At 36.0% G+C, this 22,601-nt stretch overlaps 1 protein-coding gene across 8 annotated transcripts in view; it reads right to left on the reverse strand.

Moving 5' to 3' along the window:
• The window catches only part of chl1a (cell adhesion molecule L1-like a), a 66,526-nt gene that overhangs the window by 21,285 nt on the left and 22,640 nt on the right, over nucleotides 1-22,601 (reverse strand). For 4 of the 8 annotated variants that reach the window (XM_084098686.1, XM_084098684.1, XM_084098685.1 and 1 more), the window contains exons 2-15: nucleotides 12,812-12,996; nucleotides 12,496-12,604; nucleotides 11,590-11,780; nucleotides 11,187-11,309; nucleotides 10,065-10,235; nucleotides 8,458-8,493; nucleotides 7,979-8,078; nucleotides 7,696-7,871; nucleotides 6,177-6,311; nucleotides 5,040-5,180; nucleotides 4,475-4,586; nucleotides 2,495-2,661; nucleotides 2,250-2,409; nucleotides 282-406 (exon numbers count right to left, since the gene is read on the reverse strand). In XM_084098686.1, coding sequence (XP_083954812.1) covers nucleotides 282-406; nucleotides 2,250-2,409; nucleotides 2,495-2,661; nucleotides 4,475-4,586; nucleotides 5,040-5,180; nucleotides 6,177-6,311; nucleotides 7,696-7,871; nucleotides 7,979-8,078; nucleotides 8,458-8,493; nucleotides 10,065-10,235; nucleotides 11,187-11,309; nucleotides 11,590-11,780; nucleotides 12,496-12,604; nucleotides 12,812-12,893 — 1,828 coding nt within the window. In that variant the 5' untranslated portion in view covers nucleotides 12,894-12,996. Of the gene's footprint in view, nucleotides 1-281; nucleotides 407-2,249; nucleotides 2,410-2,494; nucleotides 2,662-4,474; nucleotides 4,587-5,039; nucleotides 5,181-6,176; nucleotides 6,312-7,695; nucleotides 7,872-7,978; nucleotides 8,079-8,457; nucleotides 8,494-10,064; nucleotides 10,236-11,186; nucleotides 11,310-11,589; nucleotides 11,781-12,495; nucleotides 12,605-12,811; nucleotides 12,997-17,613; nucleotides 17,727-21,664; nucleotides 21,749-22,601 lie in introns of those variants that run through there. The other 4 variants (XM_084098687.1, XM_084098683.1, XM_084098688.1 and 1 more) reach the window with 3 other exon arrangements.

Raw genomic sequence — 22,601 nt, forward strand, 5'->3', positions numbered from 1 at the left:
CAAGACTATTAACAAGCTTTATATCAAAATGACTATATCTGAAGACCATTAGCAAGAGAAGCAGAATCATTCAAGAAATAACTGGTGCAATAATGATCACAAAAACAACACATCTTTTCCACTATGTTTTGTGTTTTCTCTGTTTGTGGAGATTGCTGCACCACTATTTGAATATCATTTTTCCAAGCAGGTCTATTATTGTGGTATTAAAGTAATATATAAACATAACAACACAATCTAGCCGTCATTCAGTCTAGTCTCAAAAGGTCCTTCTATCGTACCTAACACAGTTATGTATGCAGAAGCTGTATCCTGGTCCAGTGATGTTCGAGCAATGCAGGTGTATTTCCCTTGATCACTGTTGCTCACATTGACAATCTGGAGAATTCCATCATCTGCGAAATATCTGCAAATAACCCAAAATAGATTCACAATGTATTCAAAATAATATTAATATAAAATAATAGCTTTAGCTGTAATTCAAATTTCTCAATTTATGAATTCATAAATGAGACATCAGGCTCACAATTATTTCATTAATGTAGTAGTTCCAAGTCTCTGAATTTCCTTTACAATGAATCTTACATTGTTTCAGGAGCCAATATCTTGTATGGCTATGAAATGAAATAAGCAATGTGCATTCCAGGAATATTTATTGCATATTTTTATGTTGGCAGCAATAGTCAATGGTAAAACAAAAGGCATGAAAAAATTATTTTATATGTCAAAAATGGTTGCCATATACATGTAAGCGTGTCCAAGATAAAGAAAAATCTTGTAAAAAGCTGGTTAAAAATATGTGCCAAGTTCTTGGAAATGTACACTTTGTGTTTATGTTGGTTTCATATGGTTCCGAAGAACTTTTACAAATTTTCAACAAATGTTTACATTTAATTCCTCTAAAATTGATTGATGTAACCAAGTATAAAGTAATAAATATTTTCCATCACACTTTAGTTTGGGGAGCACATATTCACTATTAACAATGTTTGCCTCAATAAACTCCTAATTTACTGTTTATGAGTAGTTGTAGTTGTAGTGGTTACGTTTAGGGGGATGTAGAATGGTCATGCAGAATAAGGCATTAATATGTGCTTTATAAGTACTAATAAAGATAAAATATGCTAGTAATATGCAAGCTAATAAGCAACAAGTGAGAATTGGTCCCTAAATTAAAATGTTACCATATTTTCCTTAAACCTTGAATCTTAAAATTATTATAAAAAATAAATAAAAAAAAGTTTAAATATATTTTTCAAGGTAAACTGTATATATTTTTATTAATATTATGATTATAAATATAAGTTATAAATAGTCTTTCATTTTTTTAGGGAGTCACACCACGTGACAATTTACAACCTGAAATTTACAACCTAAAAGTCAAATTATCTTATATTTTAAGAGACTTATTGACTTTGAATCACACGAAGGTTCTGCAAATAAACCTCAAAGCAAAATTCAAAGCAGTCAATTTCCACAAAATACAAATGTTCAGGCAGACCAGGAAAAATAAAGTGGCTGAAACCCGGCAACCGTCAAATGAAACAGCCACTTAATTTAGACGTCTCCATTGATTATAATGGAAGCGATCTAGTTTGTCGCAGGATGGTGTAGACATGGTTTTCAGAGCTCTGTGGCTTTTGTTCTGTATGAAATGCCAAATAAGAGCGGCGCTAAATGTTGTCATGACAATCAGTGCACAGCTCTGTTCTGTTCGCTGTGTGTTTTTGTCTACAATTTCTTTAATTAATAAAAAATAATTTGCGGTTTGGTTGGAACTAATCTGGGGTGAGGATCTGAATCACAGCCTGCTAATTGCTGACCCGAGGTAAAAATGCAAACATAATTTGTCTTGAAGCAAATAAAACAAAACATGGCACAGTATTACACTGCATTTACACAGACGATCCTGCTGGGCATCCTATTCTAGCCTAGTAGAAAGAGGTTAAAGCTCCTGCTCATTAGCTGGAGTACCTTTTGATTTTCAAGAGAGACATTTCCCCCATAAATGCGCTCTATTACTGATAAAAGCATACAATTACATCTAGCTCCGCTCTGTTACACGACTACAAAGCGTAAGTACTTAATCCATGATTCCAGCACTGATAAAACTATAAATACAATTCAAAAATGTCATGGCTCATGCTAATCCTTCCTGTTTTCACTGCGCAACCCTTTCTGAAACGAGGATTTGCTTAAATGGAGAATGGCTTCAGTGAATTCTACTCCGGGGAAAACAGGTCACTCACTCTTCTGAGAAGTTGGAGAGGATATTTATCCCATCCTTCATCCACAAGATCTCCAGCTGTCTTCTGAGGGTAGGGTCGCACTCCACCTGGCACTCCAGCTCGGCCATAGATCCTCTTATGACCTTCATGTCTTGAGGAGGTTCTACGATCCTAGTTGAATCTATCAACAGCAGACCTTTAGTTTCAGTAATGACCAGCAAACAGAAAGCTTTTTTTTTTTTTTTTGATTAAGGAAAGTGGCTGACCTTTGATGAAAAGTTCAGTGGTGATGCTGGCGGTGCCCTCAGAGTTGCTTGCGGAACATTTGTACTGGCCCATATCTTCCATCTCCACTTTGTGAATCTGCAGGGAGCCATTCTTCAGGAGAGAATATCTCTCTCCATCTACAGAGCCCTCTGGGTCTTCTCTTCTCCTACAAAACAAACATTGAACTCTTCACAGTTCTTCTGAAATAGGGGCCCATGGGAAGGGCCTTTGCTGAAATGACTACAGATGCTCTGTTGATAAAGCCGAATCCAATGTAGCCTATTTTTTTATTTTTTTAACACGACTTTCAAAATTGACCAAAGGTTTTTGAAAGGAAACTTTTCAAAGAAGAAAAGAGCATAAATATGAGTGCAAAAGGAGGATCCCCTGGAGAGAACAGACATTTCAAAAGGGCTATAGATCTTGCAGTGTCTATTCTCAATATATTGTCCCTTTTTCCTTCACTTAATTCACTTGACCTTATTCGGTTTGCAGTGCAATCATTCACCCATAATCTTAGGAAACCCCTGCAAAAATCTGTTTGCATCTAACAAAATGTTAATTGAGAAGTTGTTTTTTATATATATATATATATATATATATATATATATATATAAAAAAAAAAAATTATATATATATATATATATATATATATATATATATATATATATATATATATATATATATATATATATATATATATATATATATATATATATATATATAGAGAGAGAGAGAGAGAGAGAGAGAGAGAGAGAGAGAGAGAGAGAGAGAGAGAGAGAGAGAGAGAGAGAGAGAGAGAGAGAGAGAGAGAGAGAGAGAGAGATAGAGAGAGAGAGAGAGAGAGAGAGAGAGAGAGAGAAATTTCGATTCATTAACTGGTTGATGCTTGCAACAATGCTTGCTTGGTCTTGATTGATTGATTGATTGATTGATTGATCGATTGATCGATTGATTGATCGATTGATTGATTGATCGATTGATTGATCGATTGATTGATGTGAAGACCAGTTTAGGTCAGCACGAATGTCTAATATTAGGACTAATTAAAAAGCAGTTTTTCTCAACAGGGTTTGCAGTAATATAGGAAAAATTGCATTTATTAAAATAGAATGTATATTGAATGGGGTATCATTAATGGTGGAAATGTTAGCACCTTCTACTTTTTGGTAGCTGTTGTCCCATGCCCTATATTTGCATCTATTTGATTTAAATAATCATATTTTCCAAAAGTAATACATTCATTCATATTTTGTTAAATATGATCTGAAAATCTACAGAGAGGTTTAGAAATTTGAGTCTGGAAAAGTATGGAATTTTGAAATGGAAAATGAGTAGGAACCCTGTATAAGATTGTGAAAAATGTGATTATCCAAATGGGTTGAATTTCTATGCAATTAAAATACATAAATATTGAATATAGGCCCAAATATTTTTAAATGATATCATTTGCCTTCATTAACACTCGTACACATGTACTAACCAGGTGTGATGTAAGAAAAAAAAAATGTTTTTATGTTCAGTGAAGATAACAAAAAAATAGTTTCCTGTAACTATGCAGTGACAAGAAACTTTTTTTGTCTTCACTAAACATAAAAATAGTGCATGACGCAACAATCAATCACAAAACAGCCAATCAGAGCAGCTGTCTCTCTCTCTGTGTAAACACTAGAAATACATATTTTTATATAATACATATTATGCAATTTGATGAATTTGTCCTATAATATCTGATCCTTCCACAATCAGTCTCTCCTCATCCAAGTTTAATATACATACATACACACTTTACTTTCAACGAGATTCAACAAGTTCAACAAGATTTCAGTGTGCTCCTCATTATAGATAAATAAACCAAGAGACAAACAAAATGTAGCACCACTCGTCACAGTTGGTTAGGACAAAAACTTAAAAGAACAGAAAAGAGACGATTCATTTGTGGCTCATCATGTTATCACATCGCTTGATCCCAAACTCACCAGTTAAGGGTGGCAGGTGGTGAGCTAAAGACTCTGCAGTCCATAATCACACTCTTGCCTAACATGGTTGCGTACTCCAGATCATTCCGTGTCAGAATCAAAGGAGGATGATCTGAGAGAAAGCCAGACCATTAGTCAACAGTTCACACAGACAAACATCAAACAGCCAGTGTGGCCGTGGCACACCAAACCGAGGTGCATTCCTCAAATTAAACTGTAATAAATGTATTAGCATATAAAAGTGCTGTCTTCTTCTGCCAGAGCTACAAACTGAAAACAGAGAGCGAAGTACTTCCTACACACACACATTCATGCACACATTTTATGTTTGTCTTCTACGTCAATTACGAATGAACAGCTGCTGAAACCCTTAAGGCCTTAACTTGTCAGCAAGAGAATCATATCATAATCAAAGCCCAAAAAACTTCAAGGAGGACCACAATCTTCTCTTCTGGCGCCATGATTAATTGATACATGTAAATTATGTGGGTTGTACCTGACCTATTATTGCATTCTAAACATAGCAATACGATTTTCATTGTTTACAGTTAAGTGAAGTACTCACTCATGACAAGCACGTTCGCATTGGCAAGTATGGTCCCATGTTTGTTGGAGGCTTCACACTGGTACACTGCAGTGTCTCTCTCCTCCGCTCTGAGTATGGTTATTCTGTCATCAAGCACTTTGTGACTGGTAGAGGAGAAACCTGGGACAACAGGGAAACAGACTTCAATTGGCACTCTACCATTCAAAAGTTTGGAGACTGCACGATGTTTTCATGTTTTTGAAAGACGCCTATTTTTCTCAGCAAGGCTCCATTTTCTTGAACAAAAATACTCTACTATTGTGAAATGTTATTACAATTTAAAATAATTTTTTTTTATTTTAATATATTTTAAAATTTAATTTATTCCTGTGATGGCAAAGCTGAATTTGCAGTGTCTACGGTGTCACGTGATCCTTCAGAAATCATTATGCTGCTCAAGAAACATTTCTTATTATTATCAATGTTGAAAACAGTTAATATTTTTTTGTGGAAACCGTAATACATTTTTTCAGGATTCTTTACAGCATTTATTTGTAATACTGTAGATATGGTTTGTATCATTATAAATGTCTTCCCTAGTGAAAAATAAATATATCAAAATGTATTTGAAATACATTTATTTTATGCTACTACAAATGCATTTACATATTTATGTACTTAATACTGTATATATACCCTGCAATTGTACTTTTGGTATACAAAATTGGTATACTTAAAGTCTGCTAAATTGGAACAACTAAATTTGTACTGAATGTACTTTTGTTATCCAGAAATAGTGCTGAGGTCCAACTAAAGATATACTTAAGTTTATTTGATTGTGATAAAGTGGAAACTATTTCATATCATTATAGCAACAATAAACTTATATATTGGTATATATTTGGAAGATACATCATTGACTTGCTGTATATTATGTACTGATCTATTGACTGTTGATATATCATTTTACAAGAGCATGTAAATTGTGCATAAATACAAAAGTGGCCACATTTTCACTGCTGTTTAGTCTAAATGATGAAAAAAAAAAAAAAATGAAAAAAAAAGGACCAACAGACTGTTCAGCCAGTAATTGCACTGCATTTGTCAGTGGCTTTGAGCCGACAAATTCAGTCAAATGGGCATGATAGGGGTGGGGGAGGAGGGGGTTTAACACACCATCAAGGGCCTGGCCGTTTCTCTTCCAGGTGATTGTGGGTTGTGGTTTTCCCGTAGCAGAACACTTGATGTGGATGTCAGATCCAATCTCTGCTAACTGACTCTTAACTGGCTCCTCCTGCCAGCTGGGCGGCTCTGAGACACACAACATATGAATACGGATTAAAACAACTTCCTATAGAGCAATACTGCCCCCCTGTGTTTGGAAGGGACATGATTTCACAATTTTCTTTAGTGTTGATGATCTTATGTGATCAACCTGCAGTTTGGTTTTCATTCAGATTGTGTGTGTGTGTGTGTGTGTGTGTGTGTGTGTGTGTGTGTGTGTGTGTGTGTGTGTGTGTGTGTGTGTGTGTGTGTGTGTGTGTTACTGCATTAATATATAAAGAACTATGATAAGAATATGATAAAGAACTAAAATAAATATAAAATAACATACTATAAAAATAGTATATTATAAAAAAGTATAAGTACACATAAATAATATATAACAGATTTCATATAAATATATATTTATATTTATATCTCTTTAGTTTTTTGTGATAACTGGATAATGATATTTAAAATAATTTTATACACTGTAAAAATGTATATGATATTAATTAATTTATATTATATTAATTATATGATCAATAAGTTGTGACAACATATGTTTTTACATTGCATTAAAGCTGCCGTCGGCAACATTTTTTTGATCATATTCAGTGAAATCGACACTATAATCCGACAGAATAACATAAATAAGGTGGTTTTAGAAAAAACCCCGAGCTTCTAACTCCACCTGGAGCATGTTATTTGTTTAGCAAAAATCCACCGCCCCCGGATCATCGGGTCCAATCAGCGCAGGGGGGTGTGAGATCTGACTGTCAATCACAGGTCGTGCACACGCCACAGATCCCCCCTCCCTCGCGCACGTTACAATATCACATGCACACGCCACGCCTGAAGTTCGCCTGAAGATTGCACGAAGCGTGATGGCGGAGAGAAAATCTACTAACAAGCTTCCAATTCCTCGGTTATTGCTATCTATCTAGATTAGCCAGGGCCACCTACATCTGAGTCCATGGTGTTGATCAATGCTGAAGAGACGGACGCGGTCACAGAAAATCAGGTACACACGCACAGTGACGCACTGACGAGCACGACCTCGATGGGAGGGTGCTCGCTGGTAGTGGGGGAGGGGCATGAGAGTTGTAAACATTAAAAAATTTGGCTAAGTCGACCCAATCTGCCAGACTTGCCGACTGCAGCTTTAACTCATTTAAGTCAGTTTAATGTAATTTAAGTTGAAATGACTTAAACATCCAAGTTGACTGTACTTAATTTTTTTTTTTTTTTTTTTTTTCAGTGAACCAGAGCAATTTCTAGCTACTGGAAATCGCAATTTTAAAATTCTCAGGCATTTTCAAATTTTCTAGAATATTTATTTTTGTCAAACAGATTTACTGACTAGAAAAAGTGAGAATCATCAAATACCTGAATAAAATTCAGGCTTAAGACCTTGAAAATGTTAACATACCTTCCACAACAACGTAGAAATGATGCACAGCTTCACCAAGATCATTCTTGGCTTTGCACATGTATTTCCCTTCATCCAGTTCTGTGACATTTGGTATAGTCAGAACCTTTCCAAAGTTTTTGATATGTGAGCGCTTCGGTAAATTATCCCATATCCATTCTACCTTCGGTGTAGGCCTGAGAAAAGTCCAAAATAAATTGCTGTCACTCTCTCTGTCAGTGGAAGTGCTTTGCTGCTGTGGTGTGTTTGTAAGCACTAAGTGGCCATAGAGAAGGAAACTCACAGTCCTTCTGCGATACACTCCAGCTCCAGCTCTTCTCCTTTTTTTAGGTATGTCGTTAAATGACTGGAGGGCACCAAAATGTTCGGCTTCCTCTCCCGAACTGAATGGGGACAAATTATGGTAAATAGCCTTGACATGGACATAAAAAAGAAACCTACCTTTAAGTCTGAATAAGAAAAATGGGCCAAAGAGGTAAGAGAAATACACATGATGCAAGATACTATATATTCTCAGAAAACATGCCATTATTTTTTGCAAAGCGACAGTTAGATATTCTTAGAAAAGTGCAGAACTGAAGAAAACTCTAGAACACACAGTCTGAACTATAGAAATAGCTGACAAACAAGCAAGTGCTGAAGCCTTATCCCTAAACTTTTTGCAGCACAAAGAAAAGCCCTAAAAAAGATAAATGAGCGTTTTTGCATATTTGATACACAGCACATTTTACAAAATATTTGACTTTCTTGTTTGTGACTTACCATTCATGATGCCATCATCCCCTTGGCTTGAATTTACTATGAAAAAAAAAGAAAAGTGTTTGCATTTTCAGCACATTCAGATGGTAACGAACAGCACAAGAGCCCAAAGAAACACATGGGTGCATGCAAATACAAAGTAGTAAGGATGGGTCAGAGTGCTTGGCCAACTACTGATTAGAATAATTAGGTTTAGACTTTTTTAGTGTTAATATTTTTAGCTGTGCTAAACATACTGCATTAACGTCTTTATTTCTCAGTGGATATTAATGGGAGTTAAGATGGAGATGCAAGTTTGTCCAACAATTACTGTTATATTAGCATGCTAAAAAACAGCATGCTGACAATACACTAAAACCAAGTGCATCTATAAATTGCATTCACTTTAAAGAATTGCACAGCCAAATGAGCATTGCTTTTGGAACTAGTCTACAACCATCATCAATAAATTCAGGGCGTTTTCAGACCCGTAGATCGTTTGACTTAATTTGTTATAATGTTGCAGTTTCTTCATGGTTCGGTTGAGACCGAGGTTGAGACACACAAACACTTATACGAATGTAGCCGTCATTGCCGCTCTGACTGATCAATTATATTGATATATATACTCGTTCAGGCGATCTCGGAGCGAATGTTTTGGTGCGGATCTGAGCGTGATGGCTGTGTTCATTTATGCATAAATGAACCGAATTAAGGGAGGTTTGGAAACAAATGCTCCAAATGAGCCAAGTGTGAATACGCCCTGAGAGACAATTACTGAGAGTCGATTTAAAAATGCAATTGTTAATCTATTCTATGTGTACTTTGTTTAGCCGTTGTTGTGCATCTCACAGTTTGCATTTTCATTGTCATTGCATTTTCATGGCGACGCGCCAAACTACATATAGTTTTAAAAACACTTCTCAAAAACCTTGCCACTTCCTGTTGTGCTTCGTCCAGCTGTTTATGAAACCAAGAATGTGTCCTACGTCAATCAACAGGACCCAAAACCAGCATAGCAGGTCTTTCTAAAGATTGATTAGTTGATTACGAAATGTTGTTTTGATCATCCCTAAAACCATTTGTTCACTATATGACTTTTTTTGAAAGAAGATAATACTTTTATTCAGCATCAATGCATTAAATTGATCAAAGGTGACAGTAAATATTTAAAATGTTACAAAAGATTTCAAGTAAATGCTGTTCTTTTGAACTTTCTATTCATGAATGAATCCTGAAAATATATATATCGTTGTTTCCACTAAAATATCAATCAGATTTCATTGATAATAATAAGAAATGTTTCTTGAGCATCAAATTAGATTGATTTCTGAAGGATCATGTGACACTGAAGATTGGAGTAATGATACTGAAAATTCATTTTCGATCACGGAATAAAAAAGTTATTTTCATTTGTAATACAATTTCACAATATTACTGTTTTTACTGTATTTTTGATCAAGTAAATGCAGCCTTTCATGGTGAGCACAAGAGATTTCTTTCAAAGACATTAAAAAAATAATACCGACCCCATAGTGTATACACACAATAGCATAAAACTAATTTCGATTTAGTTTTCTTTCAGCCATATCATGCTACTTTTACTCCCTACGGAGATTCTTGGCACGTACTTGGCTTGACCTTCAGGACCATGCGGGGTTTCTGAACAATTGTGCGTATCCTGGAAAAGGAGGCAAAACAGCAGTAGTCATCATGGCTGTCAGACAGCAGTGTATTTGAGAAGTACAGATTCCCATTGAGGCCCATGGACACCCTCTCATTCTGCTCAATGTGCCGAAGATCTGAGAACAATACAGAGAGGATTGTTAAGATTAACATGAGCAACAGGACATCTGAGAGGGCAACCATCCAAACCGCCCAGAAATAGTCCCATCTGACAGACTGCACAGCAGATAACAGGCATCATGGGTAGAGCTTTGAATGCTCAGATATTCTATCAACTGTAGGTTGCTCAACGTGATTAAGACGCCTCATCAGCTCAAGAAGTGAAGACGTACAGTAATATCGCTGCGAAAAACATTTTTGTGCTTGTTTTTTAGTATACATATCTAAACATCCTTAAACATGTTCAATTTACTTGAGAAGCAAACACACAATAAGTTTCCTTCAGAGAAATTGAATGAAAGTTAGAGATGTTCATGCTTAAAAAAAATGGCAAATGTATACACACACACACACACACACAAAGTTGCACTGATGCATATTGTTTGGCTTTAATATTTGTATTGTGTGGTAACCGTTTGTTTATTTATTTATTAATGAATGAATAAAGTTTGTTTATTAATGACATTTTTATTTACTTATATATGATAATTTTGTCCTGCGTTCAGTTGCGACCAGTTGAGATTGACTAATCTACTCTTTTACTGGTTTGACCTGAAATGATGAAATTCTTAAAATGTCACATACATATCTCATGCTTCCAGTAGCCTAAGTATTAATCAACAGCATTCTTCACCATTTACAACATGAACCATAACATGTTTACCATCAAAAGCCTATTATTAGTGCAGGCGTTTATGAACTCCAGTCTGGCGCCAGAAAAATGCTAGTTACAGTCGGCTGAAATATATGCATCTGTTTATTCTGTGGCCAAGGAGTTGATTGTTGATGAGATTTGAAGAAGTAATATTGAAACTAACAAGAAATTCGCAGGAAAGTGCATAAAAAATATCCCCTTGGATTCCTCAATTTGACTAAATTGATGTGCAGGAAACTGTTTCTTGAATTACCTTTGGTCATCCAGTACAGCTGCCATGGGGGAATCCCTTGAGGCGGGTTACACTCCAAAACCGCTGATTCGCCCTCTGTGACCACCACTGGCTCTGTCTTCTGTTTGGGAAACTTGGGTACCACTGTGATCAAGCACAAAAACAAAAAACTGCATTTAAATTCTTAGCAGTCACTTACTTACCAAAATGTAAGACAGGCGGCCTACTCAAACTATTGATCAAGATTAAAAACAAGTTGAGCAACATCATGCTTGATATGCCCAAGGGGACACATGGAAAATGCAAATTTCCTGGAACAGATCCAAGGAAATACTATATACTAGAATTGCTAGAATTCTACTATTAATTTCATGATTAGCAGCTAAGATAATGTGAGACGGGATGTTTATGCGCAGTGACTTACTAGGCACAATAAATTCTGCTTCCTCTGATATTGCAGTTCCGAGCTTGTTTGAGGCATAACATCTGTACTTTCCTCGGTATTTCACTTTATCTTTATTGTTCGGTATCACAAAAGTCCCACTACGTTCTTCTTTGATGAGCCGAGGGTCTTTATGTGGGTCGAAATCCATGCCATCTTTTGTCCAGCGGTACCTGTTCATTTAAAATCACACAACAGGAAACTTTCAGCAACAGTAATACTTATTTTCCACCTATTAGACGTGGACAAAAAAAAGTAGATTGTTTCATCAAAATGAAAGAAAAGCTCTTAGTATAGTTGGTGCATTTATAATTGCTGTCCTTTAAGTTAAACAAGTTTAACAAGTTTCCTGTTTCAACCCTTTTTTCTGTTTACCTCCTTTCTGTTTAAATAAGTTGTTGAAGAGAATCAAATACATAGAATTAATAACAAAAAAGGAATATTTACAGTGGCAGAAAAACACCTAATTTTCACCTAACATTTTCACAATTTGCACAAAGAAATGGTTAAGTTTCCATTTTATTTGGATATTTCTCCAGTTTAGCTGTCTGCACAGACATCCTTAAAGGGATAGTTCACCCAAAAATGAAAATTCTGTCATAATTTACTCACTCTCATGTCATTCATGTCGTTTTAGGCTTTTATTCACATATAAACATTGATGAGCGAACGTACATAGAGTGCACTCATTTGGTAAATGGAAACTTAAGCATGTTTGACCAAACGCACAAGAACCAATGAGGTTAATTCTCGTGTGTCCTGAAATCTGATGTCATTTGTGTTTCGTAGCTGAATGGAAGTGGTTTTGGAACAACATGAGGGTGAGCAATTGACATAATTTCCATTTTTGGGGGAATCAACCCATTAAAAGCAGGACATCTCACTCACGTAGGTCTTGGGTTGCCTTTGGCTTCACACTTGAACAGGATGATCTCATCATATGGCAAGGCAATGAGAGAGCCCGAGGTCTGAGCAGTGATGGTCGGCAGCTGCTCCACTACAGGAAACAGGTCACAGGATAAAAGAGCTGTTGAGATGCTCATGTATGCTAAAAGCAAGCTTCTTTCTGGAAGGGTTTACTAGATAATAACATGTAATGGTGTTGAATAATGACCATAGCCTCAAGTTGAACTGTTGAGAACAAACGTATGAAACACTGATAAGAACAAACGTATGAAAGCAATTTGACTGTCCTGGTACTTACCTTGAGGAGGGAAATAAAGACCAAAGGTAGTGGAGAAGAAGGCCGACAGGAGCCTGACACTAAGGCTCCTGAGCCCCTTCATCCCAGCCAGCAGATATGGACAAAGGTGAAGGAAATGCTGAAAACACTTTCGGGAAGTTGTTCTTTTAGCAAGAGCTCTTCACTGACTCCTCCAAGGAAAAGATCTAAAGAGACATAAAAGATTACAAGAGTCAGAACAGAGAACAAATTGTAATAAATTCTTCTACAGCGAAAGTGAGAGGAGATTTGAGGAGCTGGTCGCTTTGAACCAGAAGTCTAAAGTGTTTTACAATATTTTGGATAAATAGCATGCAAGATTCTTTTTATCACCTCAAAAGCGAGATTATATTGATTCAAATCATCAACAAAGCCTGCATTTAAATCCAGGAACTAGGTCAACGATGTGATGCTTTTTTTTGGGTCCTATGTAGTAATTTAATTAAAAATACATAAAACATGCAATTCATGAATACAATGATTTAAATATACTTCTATGCTGAGCATGTTTTTAATTTCTGTATTAAAACCAATTATGATTTTTTGGGGGGCCATAAAGTCAAAAATGCCAGGCTGACACAACATGATATCTTAATTAATGAAGAAAATTACCCATTAAAATAATTAAATATTTTGAAACATTAATATTTTATAATTTTTCTAAGAAAAAAAAGAGCATATTTTAACACAACTGCTTCACTGTCAATAATATTTTTTAAATAATTGTCCTCAAAATCATGTGGTGTGACCAATAAAGTCATGTGTCATAAAGTCTTTGACCTTTTAATGACAAGATGAGGTTAGTTCAGGTTGTAAAATGTCATGTGGTGCAGACAGTCACTTGCTTCGTTCCGGAATGAATCAGATAAATGACTCAATGACTGACTCACTCAATACAGTGGCTTGCGGCCACGGACCCTTTTTACATTTCCGGTGAACAGGAGATGACAGCAAATATAATTTTGTATTTCCATTTGCTCCAACAGCAAAAAAAATAAAAAAAATAATAATAATAAAAAAAGGTTTTTCTAGGACTTTTCAAAAGAATTGAAAAAATATAGAGATTTATTAAGTTGGTCAGAAGAGAAAGATGTCAAATTTGCCGTCACCCCCTCAGCCGTTGTATTAGAAACACCCTCGCAGCAGCGTTAATTAGTTTTTTTGTCATTCACTGACAAGGTAATATAACATAATATATAGTTATTAATATGTATTCATTTTTTTTTACAATGAAAATACAAAAAAAAAAAAAATGCTATTTGTGATGCTGATAACTTTGGAAATGCATCATCATAGTCTGTGAAAAAGGTCCATTGGACATTTTAATTTCATATTTAAAGTGTCATTTCATTTTTAAAATCTTTTTTTTTTTTTACATTATTCTCATAGCATTTTATGTGATTATAATTGCAGTGCTAATGCATTCATAACACCTCTGAGCTGCATTAAAGGGGTGGTATAATGCCCTTTACACAAGATGTAAAATAAGTATTTGATGTCCCCAGAGTGTGTATGTGAAGTTTTAGCTCAAAATACTCCACAGATATTTTTATATAGCATGTTAAAGTTGTCACTTTTTGAGGGTGAGCACAAAAAAAAAAGCACAATGTTTGTGCCTGTCCCTTTAAATGCAAATGAGCTGCTGCTCCCGGCACAGAGGGCAGAGCTTCAAGAGCTTGTGTCCTTAAACATGCACTGGAAATTTCAAAAACCTTTAGCCTTTTATGTTCAAACCGAAGTCAGAAAGATGGAGAGACTCAAGAAGAAGTGACAACATGTAGACAACATTTCTGAATGGTTAGTTGGTGAATTTATGTAGCTTATGTGTAGTTGTCTTCTAGTCATTGATTAGCATATTCTGTCTTGATAATCTATAAATCTCGTTCCCGGGGGAGGGGTTTATGTAAATTTTAGGGTTAGTAATGTCACTAACCCCGGAGGAATGTCCTGTAGTCCTTACTAGCTGTTTGTGGTAGTCCTTAAAAAGCAATTTCTTTAAAAGAAAATATCTTCCTTTGCTTTAAACTTTGAGCGTTGTAACTTTGCAGATGTTGTTTATGCTCAAACAGTAACATTACACACTAACTAAAGCTAGAAAAGTGAAATCATATTCAACCACCAAAATTGTGACGTATTATCGTTATTGTCAAATTCGCAGAACATTGACATATCTTTTTTTGTCAATATTATACACCCCAATACACTCACATGCAGGGCCTAAAATTAACACTCATCAAGCACCAAGCAAGTAAAAGTATGCAAGTATATAAAACGGTGTCAATCACCAGTTGGCCGGTAACATTTTTATGAATTCTAACAATGCAATGATGTGAGAACATGAACAAACTAAACATGAAAGACATTCTGGACAGATGACAGGCCAGTGCTGCATTGTCACGAAAGCGCAAGAAGACACCAAAGGGAACTCAGTGTGTTTCTCAGACAGCGTGCAAATACTGAATTGAGCTCTCCTTCACATCGTCTTGCACTTGAACAGACATATTCAGATACAATTATGTAACAATGCCCATCTTAGCAAGTATCCTCGTAAACATAGTTATGTCTTAAAGCTACACTGTGTAATTTTTTAAGTTGATTCTTAGCAAAAAAACACGTTGTTCTTTCAAAATGATATGTGCTCATTAATGTGTAATTACTTACACCAACTAATCAAGTATTCTCGTAAGCGTAGAATCTGCCATTTAGAATACATACGAGTGAGTCGCACGAATGGCGGCAGCCATGTTGCGCCTCCATCTTGAAAATACATTAGCCAAAGAGGGACATACCTGGAAATTCAAGCTTCGCCTTTCTCGTTTTGACACTCAGTGGCACCGTGACGAATGCGAGGGGGAGATTACTCACGACTGCCGGCAGATTTGAAATAATACGCCCACCGTAGGAGTTAAAACGCCCTCAGAGTGGGAGGGGCTAGAAAGTAATGTTCAGTTGGTAGTCATAAACAATTTCACCGCTAGATAGGAGAAAATCCTACACAGTGTAGCTTTAAGTGAATGTAAACAGTTGAGAAAGAAAACACATGTGTATCAGTATATTGGATCCATATAGGTCTTAAAGGGACAGCAGCCTATTATTCCTGCTGCTGTCTGTGTTTTAATTTTAATCAAACAACAAAAGACAAAGAACAATCACTCATTTCTCTTGACTGAATAACTTTTGTAACTTTAATAAAGATTAATGTTTCATGACTGGTAAAAAATATTATTGGCAAAATCCATTGGCAGGTGTGGCAAAAAGTTACTTTTAGGCCCTGGTCACGTGTATTAAAGAAAAGTTATTACTTTTTACTGGTTTACACTATGACATTGTCAGAGTCATTAAATATAAACTTCTCTTGAAAATTGTATAAAGGGTTTAAAATGAAATAACGTTTTAGCTTTAGTAGCACATTCAGAAAATGTGAACTTTCCAGCATGTGCAATGTCAAAACACAAGGTTGCAAGGCTCGAATGGAAGACATCAGCTGAGAAAAGTATTTCACGTTGTTTATTTCGCTGATTCATGTGCGTTGTTTGCCTTCACGCCTCTGTGAAGGCTGATGAACCGTAAGGACGCTCGCGCCACAGGCTCATTCCACACATAATCATTCACACACTCACAAGATGCACAGAGTCAAGCCGCCTCCACAAATTACCAGCATCAACCCAGATTAACTCTCCTCATCCAGTAGTGGCCAGAGGTGATAGATTCTCTTACTTTTGCCCCCGGCTCATAATTTGGAGGTCTTCCCCTGTGACATGAAGAGCAACTCAAAACACCAAGACAGACTCAAGGAATCCGCACACTATTTGCACTGACAACAGCGATGCCCCGCCCTGAGATTTTTACACACACAAAAAAGAGTTAAATATTATGTTATGATGTTAAAATATTAATTTAGTGATCTGGTTTAAAAAGGTTTTAAATGTTGCAAATTTAGGCAGCTATAATGAGCCATAAACCCTGAAATCCCATATTTTTTCAGAAAGCCTGTACCGAGAAGGGGATTTGTTGACTGCTTCAATTACACTGGTGACTAATTTCTGAAATGATGTAGTAAATGTATCTCAAAAGTATTTGCATCTGCAAGCGCCTTTATATTTACATTTCTTCTTATTTTATTATGTTTGTTTTTTTAAAAACATATCAATCTTCAATAAAAAGAAATCTATTTTAACATACTCGATATATGTAAGGACAAGCGGGGGGAAATCAATTTTTTTTTTTTTTAGCTCTGTTGTATTCCAAAGTTGTAGCTTGTCAATAGCAAACTTTTGACCTGCAAATCTCTAGCTTAAATACGTGTAGGCTGGTGACCTCTGCAGACCCTAACAGACCCTAACAAGTTCCTGATGCTTCTTAAGACAACATGGAGTAAACTTCTGACCCCATTCACTCTCATAACACCAATAAACCACCGCAAGCGTTAATTCTGCCAGAAAGCTATCATCTGCAACAGCACCTCTAACTGAACCGAATACATCCACATCAAATCATACTGTAATTATTTGCAGATATTTCGAATGAACAAATTAAAAACATGTGCAGAGAGTTAATCAAACAACAAGCCTGAGTAAGACAAACTCGCTGAAGCACATGACTGTATACTTCATCCATTAATCCTGGAGGCTGGATATAGAGAAAGATATCCATGACTAACATCAGAGAAAACTGCTGAGGCTTACGGTTACACCTTTCTCATTTGCTTCACTGTCACACAACTGCACACTTTAATCCATTAAACAAACAGCCAACTAAACAGAACATGGAAACTCTGTACTTACTTAGTCACACTCACACACATGCAGTCAAGACAGTAATTCCCAGAGGTAGCAGTGATAGTATTAAACTGAGCATCCAAACTCTCAGCATGCTCCTCAAATTCCGACACACACATACACACACAGAGAGAGAGAGAGAGAGAGAGAGAGAGAGAGAGAGAGAGAGAGAGAGAGAGAGAGAGAGAGAGAGAGAGAGAGAGAGAGAGTCCAAAAACATGCCCCAGCACTCCAGTACAGCACTAAAGAGGATTCAGTGAAGAGACATATGTCGGCAAAGCCTCTCACCAGGATACAAGGCTTTCTAAACCTTTGACAAAGATTCAAATAAAGCCTGATCCGCCGAGCTATTCACAAACCATTAAAGAATGGTCCGGGAAGTGCTGGAATTCCTGCCTACACAACTCTACGCATCGGAACAGCATTGATATGAAAACACAGCAGTCTGAGGAGACTTTGACACTGAGATATTTGACTGAACACAAACCTTGGAATCATTTTATTGTCCTATAATCATTTGTAAACAGGAAATAGTGGTTAAATGAGCAGTCAAGTAGGAAACTGCTTTGATTTGTGATAGTATGCAGTGTGTCAACAGTGAAAATCCTCTTTGTATAATGGATTCAATCCTATTGTCTTAATTCCTAATGCTGTCTTATAGGGTCGGCAGATGCACAAAGATTCTCATGCTGAGACAAAACTATTGTTTGTTGATGAAACAGCATGTGTTGAAAGTCACAATCATATAAAGTTATTTTATGTTTATGTTTAATTTGATGACTAACGAGTGCAGTATAATGATTTTTTAAGTGCTTTGTGTCATTTTGTGGTCTGTTTGACCCACCTGTTGTACTTAATGCTTTCAACCACCATATGGCATGCATGTAGAAAGTACAAACAAAGTGAAGAACACACTCACTTACAGTATGTCTCGGTACAGCTGAACATATATAATGCAACAACACATGATCCCAGACTGTAAACTGTCCACACAAAGCAAGCAAAGTGTACACAGTGGACTTTATATGAAATCCTAGACTTTGCATTTAAGGTGTACACCACAATGTGAACATTGCATTGAAAACTGCACCTTACAACTAGCAATAACAGCAAAAGTTATTGTAGTATCAAGAAGGAAACGATTGTGTGATGTTACTTTTATATGAGTTCAATAAACAAAATGTTAATATTGAGTAATTTACTGTATGTTTTAGATATAATATTGCCAGCCTAATTGCTCAAAATAAAGCAACAGCGGAACCACTGCAACACACAGTAGTGGTGTTCCGTTCCTGAGTGAATCTGTGTTTTTTAACAAATTGGTTGAGTAAATGATGCAAATGACTCACACATTAAGAGATGTGATAGAGACATGCAGACAGATTCACTGAAAAAAAAAAATCACACCAATAATAAACACCAATGTAGCATAATAAGAAATGTTTCATGGATGGATGGATGGATGGATGGACAAATTGTTGTAAAAAAACAACTTTTCATTCAGAAATTGCAAGTAAATTTCACAATTAAAAAGAAATGACAAGTAACACATTAAAAGTAAACTTGAAGTTTTAAAACAGACAAACTGAAATGCCATTTTCTTGTAAAATGTACTCTAATAATCTTTGTTTTATTTACAACTAAATATCATTAGATGGATACTTAGTTATGTCAGGACCACTATCGTCAAATACGATTGACCATTAGCATACAGTTAGGACTGGCGGTATGGTTCTGTTCTGCAGCCTAGCATGGATAAGAGCAGGGAGAGCAGCAATAACCCCCCTTAGGGTAACAGAAGAGAACCAACATGAATGTATTCCAGATATCATTAATTCAAGATTTTAAAGTACAACATAATTCGAGAATTTATTCTGATTCAAGGGCACTCAGAAGGCCAAATCCTGACTGACGAGAGGAGGAGCTGGTGATGGAGGAGGGTAATCAGCTCCTGAGAAACGCGGTAGCTGCTGATAATACTGAAGGCGCTTATATATACACACACAGTGTTAGGCGTGGTATTCCTATAGGTAGACATGGATCAGCTGAGAGTCAGCTGATGTGAGCTTGACTAACTTGACCTGCCAGAACTGACGCTACACTTAATATAGATATATCCAACCTCAAACCGTTTTTGTCTCCTACATGGCAGATACAGAGCAGATGTTCAAGGTCTTAAAATGATGGGTCATATAAGTTCATGAATTAAGACATGTCTCTCATTAAGTGGCCAGAAATATTGTGCCAGGACACTGTCTCTGAATTCCAAAGAATCCAATCTTGAGTGTCCCTGCAAACAAAGCCCATCCGGCTGTGACAGCTGCCATTTGACCTTTGTCTACAGCAAACATGCTCATTAATTCATCATGATTCACAAACCTAACTCTTTTTCTTTGCACCGGAGCTTTTACAACATCGGCTAAATATTTAGACTACACTAACAAAGCTTTAAAAATGCCAGAGAGGAAGCAAAGACATTCCAAGCGGCCTGAAACGACAACTAATAAGCAGACACAGTAACGCTCATTCACGGTGGAAGCCACAACATAAAGGCACCTGTTATTATAGAAGCAGGTATGTCGACTCACTGATGGCCTGTACGCAAGACGTACACCTGTCGCATATAAAACTAATTATGCGAGATTCGTCATGTTGGCTGGTTTTGCGTGTGAAAAGTTTGAGGCTTTTGGACAAGTTAAAACCCATGTGAGTATTCCCACTCTCTCTCTCTCTCTCTCTCTCCCATGTGTTTTCTTTCTGTCTCTCACTAATATATATGGACATGTAAGCCACAGTAAAAAATGTACATAACTGATCAAAAGTTTGGGCTTGGTATGATTTTTTGTATGTTCTTATTCTCACCCAGGCTTAATTTATTTGATCAAAAAAAAAAAACAAAAAAAAAAATCATTTTAAAAATAACTGTTTTCCATAATATTTTAGAATGTACTTTTCAGCATCATTCCTCCAGTCTTCAGTGTCACATGATCCTTCAGAATCATTCTAATATGATGATTTGCTGCTCAAGAAACATTTCTTACTATTATCAATGTTGAAAACAGTTGTGCTGCTTAATATTTATGTGGACACCATGATAAATTCTTTTAACAATCTTTGATGAATAGAATGTTATAAATGTCTTTACTGTCACTCTTGATCAATTTGATGCATTCTTGCTGAATAAAAGCATTAATTTATTTTGTAAAAAACCATAGACCCCAAACTTTTGAATGGTAGTGTGTGAATGTCATTGTACCAAACCAAGTGGTTTTTCATTTTAAAGAAAGTTAGGCACACTTTTCAATACTGTTTAAGATGAAGACAATATTTTTTTAACTTCCTGAATGTGAATAATTATTGTATCATACAATACAATACAAATTGTATTTATAGCACATTTAAAACAACCGTTGAACAAAGTGCAAATTGATCATTTTCAATTTCAAGGTTAATATTTTAAACACCTGTGTAAACTGATTTCATACATCCACTAACATTCTATTGAGACCCAATGGTTAACAGTAAAATAAATAAAAGCTGAGAAAAGCAGGCATCATTAGTTTGCAGATTCACACATTTTGTAAACTACATTTTTAAGTGTTGCTTACATATTCAAATACCTTTGAGGCTACTGTATACACACAAATGCAAACAAATCAAAAACTAATTAGCAAACCTTGAAGATATTGCTCATCAAATGTCAAATCAGTCACAAATTCTGCATGCAGCTTCAAACTTTAACAGTATTTCTCCTGAGGTATAGAGGTGTTGAAATGCACGCACACACGTATGTATGTATGTACATGAGCATGCGATTTGCATGTTGAAACATGCAAATGATTTCTATATGTTAGCTTCCAAACATTTTTCATTCTTTTGGCCTCTGTATAATCGGCATGTCCTTGTCTGCTGTCAAAATTCCAAAGTTACATCGACATATTTAGCATACTTTTACTATATAAGAAAAAGAAAAACACTAAAATACATAGTTTCTGTATAGTAAGCAATAAAATAAAATAAAATAATAATTCTATGAACTGCATTATAACACACTTACCTTCGGACACTCTTCTTCTCTCACGAGACTGTCCCTCTCACTTGCACAAATACATTGAGATCAAACAAGCTTGAAATCCACTCACTGGAACACAAACACTCATGTACATTATTTCAAACATCTGACAACTCACGGAAACCTAGAACCAGTAATACCAGAAGTAGGGAGGTGACTTGAGGGCTAAGCAAACACAGAGGCATGGCAAGTCAATGTGAAGCGTGTGGCTAACTATCCTGTTTCTAGGAAGCCCATTCAAAAGAATACCATTGGATCACAGAGCTCTATAGTGAGTTAAACAATAGAGAAGCTTTTAGAATACAAAAGTACATTATATTCATTTTCATTAAGTCTGACATGACCAATGCAACTTAATGAAAAGACATGAATTGCTTTCTCCATCTCATAATGCTTATAATGGAGTTAATGGTTTAAAGGGATGGGAGACCAGACATCCCAGTTACATGAGGTGTGTCCCGTCAATTGCAAAAAGAAAAAGAAAAAATCAATGATTGGCAGATGTTAGGCACACATATAATAATACTGCAGAAAACACAGCCAAAAAATATCTAGTTCAGTCATGAAACTCTCAGGCTGATCGGTCCTTTACAGTAAAAAAAAAAGTAGCAGAGAGGAGATTGTTTGGAAGAAAGATGGAATGGTACACCACAGGCTAGAACCTGTGACACTCACATGAGCAAACACAGCTGATCGTGTCTTAAACATATGCATGGAAAAACAAAATGCAGATGCCAGCATGGTTGAGTGACATGCTTTCATCCTAAACCATGAACAAAGCAATTCCAGATAAAAGAAGACATGATTCATGGTCCTACAGTAAATGCGGGTTCACTTGAATGATAAACACAGGTTGTGACGCAGTGTTTTTTGTGTGTTGAATTATTGGCTGCTGAGAGTTAACAGAACAAAAAACGTTGAG

The sequence above is a fragment of the Abramis brama genome (genome assembly GCF_963993115.1).
Source record: "Abramis brama genome assembly, chromosome: 22".
NCBI lineage: Eukaryota > Metazoa > Chordata > Actinopteri > Cypriniformes > Leuciscidae > Abramis > Abramis brama.